The sequence below is a fragment of the Elgaria multicarinata genome, chromosome 7, assembly GCF_023053635.1.
Source record: "Elgaria multicarinata webbii isolate HBS135686 ecotype San Diego chromosome 7, rElgMul1.1.pri, whole genome shotgun sequence".
Taxonomy (NCBI): domain Eukaryota; kingdom Metazoa; phylum Chordata; class Lepidosauria; order Squamata; family Anguidae; genus Elgaria; species Elgaria multicarinata.
In genome coordinates, this window is record NC_086177.1 from 46,795,047 (window position 1) to 46,808,925 (window position 13,879).

At 40.2% G+C, this 13,879-nt stretch overlaps 1 protein-coding gene across 1 annotated transcript in view; it reads left to right on the top strand.

Moving 5' to 3' along the window:
* The first annotated feature begins 592 nt into the window (after window positions 1-592).
* RTTN (rotatin) overlaps window positions 593-13,879 on the top strand; it is a 100,672-nt gene continuing 87,385 nt past the window's right edge. The window contains exons 1-10 of the mRNA XM_063130509.1: window positions 593-677; window positions 5,261-5,448; window positions 5,890-6,088; window positions 6,423-6,509; window positions 7,752-7,842; window positions 8,294-8,408; window positions 9,429-9,579; window positions 11,593-11,758; window positions 12,187-12,368; window positions 13,087-13,202. Of these exons, the coding sequence (XP_062986579.1) occupies window positions 599-677; window positions 5,261-5,448; window positions 5,890-6,088; window positions 6,423-6,509; window positions 7,752-7,842; window positions 8,294-8,408; window positions 9,429-9,579; window positions 11,593-11,758; window positions 12,187-12,368; window positions 13,087-13,202 (1,374 nt within the window). The 5' untranslated portion in view covers window positions 593-598. The remainder of the gene's footprint in view (window positions 678-5,260; window positions 5,449-5,889; window positions 6,089-6,422; window positions 6,510-7,751; window positions 7,843-8,293; window positions 8,409-9,428; window positions 9,580-11,592; window positions 11,759-12,186; window positions 12,369-13,086; window positions 13,203-13,879) is intronic.

The window sequence follows — 13,879 nt, forward strand, 5'->3', positions numbered from 1 at the left end:
TTATCTTTACTTTACAATCCAGTACAAGCTTCCCAGGACGTACCTCTGAGTGAACATCTACAGCAGCCTTTCTCAACCTGGGGCGCTCCAGATGTGTTGGACTGCATCTCCCAGAATGCGCTAAGGGGAGCACCGCCGAATGCTAAGGTTTCCCTCCCTCTCTCGAAACACCCTCGTAGCTCGACAAGCCCGTTACAGGATCCAGGGCGGGAAGCGTGGCGGGACTTCAGCAAACCCCCCCCCCCCCGCGCTCCGGCTCTCACGAGAGACAACGACAAGGGCGGGTGGCTTGTTTCCAAGGCAACCAGAAGCCCCAGCTCAGGACTCGCGAGAGTGGACGCTAAGCTAGGGAAACGCTCCACTTCCGCCACCCATAACGCCATGCACGTGACCATGTTGAGCCAGGCTGGCTGGGGAATGCTGGGAGTTGTAGGACTCCCCCGCCCCCCGTCTAAACGCGCATAAGCGAAAGAAGTGTCAGGAGGCGTCAGAACTACATTTCCCAGCTCCGCAGCTCTCGCGGGATCGTCACCCGCTCTATCCTAGCGCGCTCGCGGCGCGGCGGTTGAATCTGGGCCGGTGAGGGAAGATGGCAGCGATGGCTGGGGGTGTTGCTGCTGCTGCTGCACCACCGTCTCAGGCGGAGCTGTCCTTGTCGCCACTCATCCGGAAGCTTCGTAAGTGCTCGATTTCCCCCCTTTGCTAGGCAGGCAGGCAGGCAGGCAAACCCTCTTGCACTTCAAGCAACGTTGCTTCCTTCCTCTCCTATTAAACGATCACAAAGCGCTCTCTTTTTAAAGGGAGGGGAGGAAGAGTGGAGTCAGGGCAGCCGGGGATTGGTCTTCGCTCCAGCTCTGCATAGGTATCTGCGTCCAGACAGCTCAATTCTGTCTACTCGGAAGTCAGTCCCATTGAGTTCTATGGGGCTTACTCCCGGGTAACTGTGTATACGATTGCAGCCTTCATCTACAGACCTATCTGCATGCACTAGAGCAGCTTTCCTGGTGCTCTCCAGATGATTTGGACCACGACTACCATAATTCATGGATGGGGCTGATGGCAGTTGTAGTCTAGCAAGAGGGAGTTAAGCCGTATTAAAGACAGTGCCTGTGCATTCATAGAACTGGGCTGCATATTCTGCTCCTCTTTCATTGCTGTTGGTTCTGACTGCCAAGATGCTGAGATGCCTGTTTGGTGCATTCTCTTCCCCTCCTTATTGTTTTATTATGATTTTATTAGAATGTAAGCCTATGCGGCAGGGTTTTGCTATTTACTGTTTTACTCTGTACAGCACCATGTACATTGATGGTGCTATATAAATAAATAATAATAATAATAATGTCAGCTACAAGGGCACTTTTACGAACATGACTCCTATCTAGTGAAGAGTTGTTTTTTTGTTGGTTTTACAGGGGAACTGGTTGTTTTTTTGTATTCTTGGGGTAATTCTGCTCTGTTTGGAATGTACTTGTTTTTTGTTTTGTTTTTTGCATCTGGGAAATGTTTGATTGGTTTGTTTTCTTTTAGTTTTGGTAAGAATCTGGATGTTTCCATAATATTTTCTGTGTCCTTCATTCAGATTTATGTTCTCTAGCCCCACTCCACCCCTACTAACTCATATCCCTTGTAAAGGAATTCGTTGAATGTTTTTGCTTAGCTAGAACCTGGTTTCTAAATAACGTTGGGTATAAATTAAAGCAATATAAGATAAAGCAGTGAATGCAGGAATTGCGAAGGGTGATGGAGGCACAAGTGAATGCCTTTTCCTTTAGTAGTGGCAACTTTGTTTCTTGAAATGTGTTAGAAAGCAAACAGCGCGGTCGGTCCTATGTTAGCCAGATATACCTGATTTTTGGACAAGGTGCTTGAGAGAGTGGTGCTTGTGAAGTTCTAGGCATTCTTGAAGGACAGAGATTATCTCTGCCCATTTCAGTCTGGGGCCTTAGCTAGACCTAAGGTTTATCCCGGGATCATCCCAGGGTCGTCCCTGCCTGCTCCTGGGATATCCTGTGTGTCATTTACATGAACAGGGATGACCCTGGGACGATCCCGGGATAAACCTTAGGTCTCACTAAGGCCTGAGTTCAGTCCTCATTTTGGAATAGTACCGGTTCTGGTGGCCTTCATGGATGACCTCTTTCAGGAGAAAGACAGAGAGAGACTGTTGATCCTGCTTGATCTCTCAGTAACTTTTGATACCATTATCCATGGTATTCTTTTGGATCGTTTCTGTGAATTAAGGGTACCAGTTACAGAGGTTCTTCTCCTACTTGTGGGGTCATTTCTGGAAGGTAATGTTGGGTGACTGTACCTTGGCACGCTGGAAATTATGCTGTGAATTGGGAGAGGGTGTACATGTTCTGAGCTAGTGCTTGGATGCTGTGATGGGTTGGGTGAGGGCCAACAAACAGACTGAATCCTAACAAAATGGAGAGACTATGGGTGGGTGCTTTCCGAGATCTAGGAATTGGGGACTTTGCACTTTGGAGGATATTCCTAGATTATCGTTATAAGCCAGGGTGAGCTCTGTAGCAAGGAGTTCCTATAACCAGCTTTGGTTGGTATGTCAACTGTGATCTTTCCTGGAGAGTGATAGCTTGGCCACTGTAGTCCATATGTTGCTTACCTTACGTTTAGATGATTGTAACACGCTTTATGTGGAAGCTGCAGCTAATGCTGAATGGAGTGACCAAGATGCTGAGGAGGGTGCTTGGCTAAACACACACTACACTGGTGTTAAAGTAACTGCACTGGCTACCTATTAGCTACCAAGCCAAGTTCAAGGTTTTGCTTTCAGCATATAAAGCTCTGAACAGCTAGGAACCAAGTTACCTGAGAGATTGTCTTCCCCAATATAGACCTGTGTGATTGCTAAGATCATTGGAGGAGGCCTTGCTGGGTTTACCTGGAAGTGGGACTTCTCTGTGGTGGCTTCCACCTTATGAAATGCCCTTCCCCTCAGTATTTGGGAGGTGCATGTTTTAGTCACCTGTTAAAGACCACTTTCTTTACTCAAGTGTGTTGCTATGTTTGGTTGCTTATTAATTCTTGTGCTTTTAGCTTGGTTTTAAATATTTGTAAATATTTTAAACATTTGAATTGTTATATTTGTTTGTATTTTGTATTTATGTATTTTAATCTGTTTCTGTAAACCTCTTAGAGATATCTTTTGATATGGGAGGCGGTATATAAAATTAATAATAATAATAATAATAATAATAATAATACCACCATTGAGTTCTGTAGGGCTTATTTTGTATGAAATGTACTATAGTCTTCACCTATAGTTGCAGGATCTAATAGCTTTATGACAGACACAGAGTTAGGTGCATATATGACCATTAGTTTCAGTGGGCTTTGGCATGCCTAACTCTGAGTAGGTGTAAGCTGTAAGGTGCAATTGTATGCATACCCGCTGACCAAAATGTAGGTTCTGATAGTATTTCAAAACCATAATTTGACATCAGGACTTGGCTCAGTAATGGGTTTTGATTTTGAGTTGGGAGCAAATATATCCTCAGAACAAACTGTTTCTTTCCCCCCCTTCTTTTTTTGGTATTTTTGTGTGAATATGTAGATAGGATTCTAGCTTTCTGCAGTCATACTTGTATGGATACTATGCAATGTTTGTATTGGTCTTGTGATGCTGTTCTGTTTATATGACAGTGTCCAGGCCATAATATATTTATTTATTTTTATTTATCATATTTATACCCCGCTCCTCAGCCAAAAAAGGCTGAGGAGCGGGGCTTACACTTAGCTTACACTTAGCAAAAAAGACAGTCCCTGCCCTCAGGCTTACAGTCTAATAAAGACATGACACACAAGGAAAAGGAGTCCAGGAGGGAAGAGAGAGAGAGAGAGAGAGAGAGAGAGAGAGAAATTAAGTGGACTGGGAACAGGGCTGATGGGATTGTCCTGCTCCCGAAGGAGGGAGTCCAACAGGAGCAGGCCATGATGTTTCTTCTGCCTGCTCCTGTCCCCTTGCACTTTCCAATATATCTGGAAGCTCAGAGTGGTTAAAACATGGTTTATAGTATGTGCATAATTGACAGTCCTGTTCTAATACATGTTAACTTGGAGGTAAGGCCCATTGGGTTTTGTTGGTGCCACATAAGTGGGTATGGGATTGCATACGTAAATGACTGCATATTAAATTTTGTAAGTAAATGACAACACATTCTTCTAACAACCAAAATATTTTACCCCTGTCAAGATGGTTGGGCATCAGTGGGAATAGTCTTGTATGAACGTGGAATAGCTGCCACTAAGAATACTGGTATATCCATATTTCTCAATTTGGCATGAAGATCAAATTGAATTGTAATACCATAAGTAGGAGAGGGTTCTTTCTAAGATATGTAGGGGCAAAACTGCCCTTTATAGCTAGTGAGCTCAAGAATATTAAACATTATAATGTGTTTCAGACAAAGTAAGCCTTGCTGAGGCAAATTGTCAGATTGGTTAGCATTTATATGTGCACGTCTCTGCTATAAATATTGTTGGACCATGTGGATATACTGAAAGTGTGACAACTGTAAAGTAGTCATTAAGCTGGGCTTAATTTGGACCAGTCCATTCTGTGTGGACTGGGGATGACTTTTGTATCTTTGGAAAATTGCTTCTTAGTGGGCTTTGCTTTTCCAGGGGAGAGTTATGGCAATAAACAAACTTTTAACAGCTGTTTAATGCAGAAGTACTGACCCAGTGCTCCTCCATTCCTTGATACAGTCAGGCTGATATAATTCTATGCAACCACTCCCCCTTCTTAGTTTTGTAGTGACAAGGTAAAGAAATCCTCACTAAACATTCCCTTGCTGTCATGTTCTGCTCAAGAAATATTCTGTCCCTTCTGAAACAAGATTAGCAACTGAATGGTGTCTTTTAAGAGCAAATCAAGTTACTGCTGATGGTAAAGATTGTGTATGTGTAGTGAATGTGTGACTATGATAGGAAAATGAAAGCAGATATGTGTCTTGTAGACCTTCCAGGGGAATTAACTTAAATTTTCAATGCAAAACCTCAGCTGAATATGTTCACCAACCAAGGTTGATTTGTTCAGGCTTAATGACTTAATCTATGTTAGTTAGACTAATTGCATGAAAAGCATATTTCCATGTTACCTTGTAGATTCTGCCTTTTTTAAAAAAAGAAAAAGTGAGGAACAAAGCAGCAGGCATGCATGGGAACTCATCCATCTAGTCTACAGTGTAAACCGCAACTTTAATTTGAAATGTCTTCCATTTTTGTTTTTGAACAGGTCATCAACTGACTGAGATTAGAGAACGAGCTCTTAAGAATATTTTGTGCAAATTAGATCACAATTTGATTACATATGCTGATTTGGTTCAAGAAAAGCTGCTATTTTTCAGTCTTTTAGAGTGGTTCAACTTTCCTATAGTACCAATGAAAGAAGAAGTTCTAAACTTAGTGAGCAACTTGGTGAAGGTATGGCTTTCTCTGATACTGGTATTCATTTAAAACAACAACAACCCTTAGTTCGCTATTTCTATCTTAACTATCATCCATACAGACATTAAAAATAGTTGTATGTTATACTACTTAATTTAAATCTTACTTTGGTACAGAAACCTTAAAACAACTAAAAGGAAAAAAAAACTTAGTTTATGGGAAAATTTTTAAGACAATAGTTAAGTTGTCAATGAAAAAATACACTGGGAACCAATATGCCAGGCCACACTATATTTACACACAGGGAAAAGCTGAGTATTATTATTATTATTATTATTATTATTATTATTTATTTATATAGCACCATCAATGTACATGGTCTTGAAAGGTGGTTTGAATTAAATACTTTCTTACCTCCTAAAACCTCAGAAACATTTCTCGTTCATTTTAAACTTATTATATTTTTGGAAATTTTAGCACCCATCTGCTGTGGAGCAATTGGTTGGAATTGGAGCAGTGGAGTTCTTCTCTCAACTTCGTCCAAATGTGGAGCCAAATCTGCAGACTGTGATTGATGGGATTCTGGATGGACTATTTGTTCTGCCTTCAGAAATATCTTCTGATTATCAGGCAATGCCTTATCAAGCTCAACCCTTGCCAACAGCAGCTAATTCTGGTAAGTTTACATTTCGTGGCAACTATATTTATTAGTAAATATAGTACTATATAAATATAGTACACTGAAGACTGCCAGTTTACTCAAACCAAACACTACACTTTCATTAAGGGCATTCATATTTGTTATTGATGATCCCCTAAATAACTTTCAGATAAAGAAAAAGCAATGTGAGAATATAAATCTCCAAAAATGGAAGGGGCAGGAAGATGCACAGCTACACTTAAACAAATAAAAATAAAAAATTGGATGGAATCAAATAAAGTGCACAGCTAAGAGTGAAACTGTATTTTACAGGGAATGCTGTTATTTACTATAGTTTTATATTTTTAAGTATTGCCCCGGGAACCTCATGCTGGATACTTTCAACAAGAGAAAAGTCATTTACAAGAAACAGAAATACCACCCAAACAGCCAGCGGGTAGGTAATTGCAATTCTATGCAATTCAACATGTGTTTGAAAATTGTTATCTCACTATGTCAGTGTTATTGGTTTACACTAGAAGCAGTAAAGTTTCCACATTAGTTCAATTTTTCAATAGTTGAAACCATTTGTATTTTACTATAGTTATGGTAGTGATACCTCCAACACTGATTGGATGACCTGTTGTGATGGTATGGAATGTTCATGATCATTCCAAGCTCTTGAGGAATAAAGCTATTATCTTCTGCAATGGAAGGGGAAATATTTATTTATTTATTTATTTATTTTGTATCCCATTTCCCCCAATACTGGGACTCAAGGCAGCTTTACAAAATTAAAACATATATAATTAAATATATATAAATAGAAATATACAAAAGTTAAAAAATATAATTAAGCCATTTAAAATATTAAAACATTTAAAGACTAAAAAACAAATGACCAAATAGATGATTTGGCTGGGATTGAAACATCACACTGATGGAGGGTCAGGTATAACTTTGTGATGAAATAGGGTGAAGATAAAGGGGGAAAAGATTATAAGAATGGTACAGATGGAGAATAAGGAATGAAAGGAAAAGTAGATGACCTAAGAAAAAAGCAGAGAAATAGAAAATTGAACTAAGAAGGGGTTAATGAGAGGAGAGGACTGAATTTCAAGTATAAATTTGAAATAACCAGCTACTTAAAAATGCTTCTATTGCAACAATAAAAAACAATTTATTAAATTCCAATCACACTTAACATGTGGAATCAGCTGTAATAATTTGGTTCTTAACTTTGATTCAAAAAGGATTGGGGTTTTTTTTCCCCACTTCACCTTTCTTGTAGACTGCTGTGAAGTAAATAGCCAAAGCCAGAGGTGGGCAACTTATGACCCTCCAGAGATTTTGGTCTAAGACTCCCATTGGCCATAACCAGCATAGCATAATGGGAGCAGAAGGCCAAAACATCTAGAGGGCCACAGTTTACCCATTCCTGGCCTAAGCCATCTGCTCACAAATTTCTAGCATCACATTCTTAGTTTTAACTCCCTTTTCTTTGCTCAGAGGCAAAGAAACATATAAGAATTGTAGCTTTATAAACACTATTTTGAGACATACTTTTAAAACTGTTGGTGATATTAGAAATTATTTTGCACAATGAAAAAGTAAATGGGATCAGATTCATTGGTTCACTGAACAAATATGTGTTTCCTTTATGTTGGGCACACAACAAACTGCTTTTCTTTTTCCACAGTAAAACATGGAGCGAAGTGCTTGAAGTTTTCTATGTTTCCTTGGTTATCCTTGACTACAACAGATAGGCATGTTCTTTCCTCAAGTGAAAGGTACATGAAATTAACTGTGTCTTTTATTCTATGCTGTGGCAGACAATACATTTCGCCTGTAATCGATAATCTTGTCAAGGATTTATTTTGGGGGAGTGAGGTAAGTTGACATTATGCAGACCAGTAGCTGTTGAGAGTTCTAGGTTCCTAGGTCACATCATTAATTGTGGGAGGCAAAGATAGCTTGTGAGAGACTGACAATTTCCATGAGCTTCTTTAAAGTGCAAATTCTATAAGAGCTGGGTCCTCTAAGTTGTTGCAAAAGAGTCTGGCTATTCTAGGTCTGTATGGGAAATGGTTAGCAAAAGCTCCATTTCTTCTCTCCTCTCCGCAACTTGTTTTATTTTAAAAATATCTTTAACCTATCTTGAGTCTTGGTGAAAGGGTGGGCTACAATCAAATCTAAAACTATGCAGTTTCCACCTACCATTATTTAAATGTACTTTTTCAGCTCACTGAGAAGCAAAAATCACAAGTTAATTTGGAATACTTGTGAACTTCTGCAAGATGTTATCATGCAAGACTTTCCTGCTGAGATCTTTCTCCAGCGGCCAAAGATTGTTCAGGTTAGAAATGCTTTTAACTAAAACAGTTCATTGTTTGGGGGAAGGGGAGAGTGTCAACAAATTTTGACTGGTCTTACTAACTAGCCCAAAATTTAATGTTGCCAGGATTTCCCTTTTTGAAACGCAGCACAAGTTAGGGTGAAATTTCCAGTTCCAAGTGGGAATGGTGGCAGGTGGAGGGTGTGGGAAGCAGAAAACAAGACACCCCCCCCCTTGATTTGCCTCTGCACTTGTCAAGAACAATGAACAGGGAGCACTGGTGAATCACAGGGGCAAAGCAATGCTCTGCTTCTTTTTTCCAGTTTATAGCTGGAGATGGGAGGTGGAGGCTTGTTATTACTCTGTGCTGGGGAAGAGGGAAGTTTTTGTGTCCTCTTCTCTTTTAGCTTTAGGTTTGACGGAAGCCTTTGGCTCATCTCAATAGACATATCCTGGCCCCCCTCTTGCCCTGGCATAGGAGATTTTTGAACTCTGTTCATTGTATATTCAGAGTTTGGGCTTGTTTAATGTTACTGTTTTTGAAGTTCTTTTTATTTTTACATGGTAAAGTAATCCTGTAACATTTACCTTGGTATACAAACTATTGTGATCTGAGAAATATCAGGAAAGCAAAAAATGGTTGTCTGACATCATTCTCCAAATCATTTTAAAATAATAATTTGGCTCCCTAAATGGGTATGAAGTAATTTAATGCCAAGTATATTTATATGCATTCCTTCAATGTAAAACTCCCAGGACAGTTTTTTTTTTAACCATCTTAGACAAGGATTTAGGCTGCAATCCTAAATATACATACCAGGAGTAAGCTCCACCGAACATAGTGGGACTTACTTCTGACTAAATTTGTATAGGATTGTGCTGTTAGAGAAGCAAAGGTTCTGTACTGCATGAAGAATGAAGCTCTGCAATTTTGCGGGTGAGAAATGCATGCACATATCTAAAAAAACTAACTCTCTGATCCCATCTAAGGTGCAGGCATAATCATTTTATGCCAATAATGCACAATTTTGTTTACTTCAGAGTCTTCTGTCTCTAACAACGCTGGCTCTTGGGAGAGATGGACAACACCGCTTGGCCTTACAGGCTGTCTTATGTCTGCAGCAGTTATGTGTCTTCTTAAGGAACAGACTTAATTTTCATAGAGATCCAAGTTTTGTCTCTACTGAAACAGGTTTGTATATACCATATTTCTTCGATTGTAAGACACCATCGATTGTAAGACACACACTAATATCAGTACCACCAACAGAAAAAAAAAACATAAGACACACCCGCGATTCTAAGACACACCCCATTTTTAGAGATGTTTGTATGGGGGAAAAAGTGTGTCTTAGAATCGAAGAAATAGGTTAGCTAAATGATGTTAAACTGATTCGTTCACCATCAACCAAATGCTTTATTTTCCCATTGAAGTGGGATATAGGAATATTTGGCCGACATGTCTCTTACCAGGCAGAGCAGATGTGAAGGGACAGAACACATGGATACTCAGAATTCAGGCTCTGTTTAACTCCTGCTGCTAGGTATCCTTCTGAGATTTTAACTTGAAACAAATGTGACAGTGGCTACAATAGACACCAAAACAGAAAAAAGGGTATGGTGTATTGCAGGTGGGCAAACATCAGTCCTGTTGGATCTACTTTGACTTCTACTAGACACCAAGATCCTAGCAGAGCGAAATACATAACCTAGAATGAATGAGCATTCCACTCCTGATTACACCAGGCTTTCCTGATTTCAGCAGCCACATTTAGCTGGAAAAATAATCACTCTGCGCTGTGGTTAAACAAATCAAAGTCAGAAATCCTTGCCAAACTACTGCAAGTTGGGCAGAGATCTACTTTCTGTCCACCCCTAGTGTATAAAATTGTGGGTGTCCTGGTTATAGTGCACCTCTCCCCAAGTCAGGTCCACCCTTTACTTCCTGGGGATCCCATTGTGAAGTCAGGAATGTGATGAACTTCTCCCCACCTGTCTAGCATGAAAAGTACTTAAAATTACAGACTTACCAAGGGGATCCCCAAGATTTTAAGTGTGAAATAGATGCTTGGGGATGTCCTTGTCCTAGTCCACCCTGCAGTCGTGCCCGCAATTGGAAGAGTGGCAGAGGTTTTTCCCACTCTTGTTTAGCGTCTCACTTGCCGCTTCCCTCAACCCATGTGCTGGGTTCAAACAAAACGCCAGCCCATTCTGGGTAAAACAGCTCTTAGAACATGGGTTCTCAACAAGGGGGGAATTCCCCCCGGGGGGGAATTTTAGGGTTCCAGGGGGGGAATTGGGACCACTATTCAGCAAAGTATGATGTCCTGTAGATTATGTCTTCCTACACGTTATTAAAAACGTCCCAGAACAGTGTCATGTCATCTGCAAAAGCCAGGCCTTTGCTCTCTTTTCCCTCCCTCCCTCACAATCCTAGAAGTTTCGAGCTTCCCATTTAAAGGGGCAACGCAAAGCATGGGAGCTGAGAATGTGAAAGGGGCCATGCTATGAGACTATCTTGGGAAGGGGGGAATTATATTCTGAACAATGGTGAAAGGGGGGAATGGAGCAAAAAAGGTCGAGAACCACTGCCCTAGGTTATATAAAGCCAGCATTGTTTCTTGCTGTGGTTTGTTTGAGAAATTTAAACCATCCTGCCGGAAGCTATTTGGGTCCAGATGGCACGCTAAGCCATTGTAGGTGTTCACCCACGATAGGTTGGCATATTGTGCGAACCCAATCAAAGATAATTGGTTCTGTTCTGCTTGCCTCATGTTGGAAACTGATGCAGCCGTGGTAATGAAAGCTCTATTTGCAGTTAAAGTCATTAATATGATCTTGTTGCCTATCTGTGCCTTATCAGTTGTAGATTCGCCCACACGTGTTTGCATTAATACTTTCCCTAGATACAGAAGGAATACATCTGATCAACTATTTCTCTCCAATCTTCACTGCAAAATTCAATAAAAACTTTCTTTATATATTTCTGAGCACCTTTTTGCTGCTTTTCCTAGTTCTAGCAGAAGGAAATGTTGATAGATTAAAATTATTCTAGCTAAATTTCTAGTATGAGAAACAGTGGAGTCTTGCTAGGGTTTGTTGAAGTACAATTTGAGTATTGAGCTAATACTGGATTGTTTTCATGCAGCAGAATAAATAGTGTTGTGGCTTGAAGGAGACTGATATCTAATTATTGTTATAAAAGGTACCATTTCCCAGAATTCTTCAGTGTCACATGGCCACAATGCCAGAAGACTCTCTCATTCTCAGAATCCATCCCCTGGAAGTAGTAGTCCTCGACCATCTGTGATAGGACGTACATGTCAACGTCCTAGAGGTGATGGTCAAGATTGGGATGCAGCATCTTCCAGGTAAGAAAGTTGGCAGGTGGCTTTTTTTTTTTTACAAAGTTGAGAATTAGTACAGTTATATGCTGGTTAGGGATGTCTGCCCCAGTGACTGAAGATGGTACTGCAGCTTTCAAACACATGGACGCGCTTAAATTAATGCATTTGAAAACCCAAATTACCTAAAGATGCACACCCCTAGGATCCCCTTAATATGCATGTCCAGTTTCAGGTGTCTAGGTTTCACAGTCTTAGTACTATAGTACTGGCAGCCACACTTTATAAATAATTATAACACATTATAAATAAAGAAGTTAGAACTAAAATAGTATCCCACAGTGTGGCCAGAGCTAAAGAATTTGCCAGTCCATATTTCCCATGCATCTAGCTGGTTGCTACTTGCAAGTAGTAAGACTATCTTGTATACTTTTATCATTGTTTGCTTTTTATAGCGGAAGCAGTTCTCATGCTAACACAAATTCCAGAATATCTGTTCCATCACCTTTGGACATGGGTCATATTGACTTGCCAGAACTGGAAAATGAGGACACTTTGGAATTACAATTTCAACAGCTTAGTCTTGCTCAATTCTGTGTAGCTGTTTTGGAATATGCTGTACCTCTTCTACGAACAGGTATATATATACATGGTTTTAAATTACCTTTTTCTTGTAATCGTCCAGGAATTCTATATATCCATCTTCTATTCTATTAGGGTGCAATCCTATCATGATTCCCATCAGCTTCCAAACCTGTCCTATGCAAAGCGGGAGCAGCCTGCCCCATATGTCTGCTAGACGGGCAATTTTTCCCATCTAGCAGCAGGGAAGGAGGGTGGGGTGGCCATAGGAAACAGTGTAATGCAGCTGCCCTGATCTCCTCCCCTCGCAACCCCCTAAATGCTCACTTTTCCCTATCTCTGCCCTCCGTTTTCTGAGTGTGGAGAGGTAGCTGGTGCAGTTCTCTCTGCACCAGCTTACAAGAGGGCTGGGGCTAGGAACACTCATTCCTGGCTCCAAGTTCAGAACCAAGAAACCAAACAATCCTTTGTCCCCCCCAGATGCTGTCTAGGGGACATGAGATGGCTCCGTAAGAAATATAAGATTTTCAAAGCCTTTCCTTTGGCAAAAAACCACAAATTATATTTTTATATAAATAATGTACCATTACATTTTTAGAGCTAGTGTTAGGTACTAAGCATAGTAAGTTGTAATGCTAAGTAACTTGCATTAAAGCACACACCCCCCAAAAAAGTGCAGACCTCCATTCTAATACTTCCTCTTTTGTTGCATTGTGTTTTTTTAATAGCAAGCCCCTTCATTACTCTAATACCCATCTAATGTAAATTCTCAGGTGGTAGGAGAGTAACCATGCAAGTTCTGGAGTTGCTTGCTGAAGACCTTCTGCTTATTGTTGATGCCGTGTCTGAAGATGTTTGGGAAGACAGCAGTCTCTTTGGGCTAGAACTTGTGAGAATATCAAATTTCTTGGATTTTAGCTAGCAATATTTAATAGTCTGCTTTTGTTTAAATAGATCAGAAATATACTGCATTTATTTGATCAATTTCTAGGCCATGTCAAGAATTTAGGCAACAGTTTGTTTTTAAAAAGTGTGTTTAATATCCAGACTAATGCCTTTATAAATAGATATCTATAGATATACTTTTAAAAATCACATTCACTCACTATGCAATATGAGTGAAATGTCATGAAAAACCATTGGTAGAATTGAGCATGGTCTTTCTCTTCTCCATGAATGAATTCTGCTCCTGTCTCCTCCCGTCTTCCTTGGCTGAGCGCCTCCCCACTTGCTCCAACTATTCTTTGATTCTCCCCTGTTTTGTTAGAGCTCCTTGCCTTTTCCCTACTTCCTGAGTAGACCAGAGTAAGAGCACACAGGGCTAACAGCGGTGCTGTAGATCTCTATTTCCAACTGTCAGACTTAGATTTTTTAAAAATCATTTTTTTGCTAATATAATTGACAAACTCAATTATAACAATGTAACATAACAAATAGTGAAAGAAAACATTCTTAAAGCAGAAATTCATCCATAGATGAATACATCAGAATGCTCCGCTTGACAAATGTTTTAATTTGCCTTTGAAAAGCAGATAGCACAGACCTTTGCTGGGCTTGTGTAGGGAA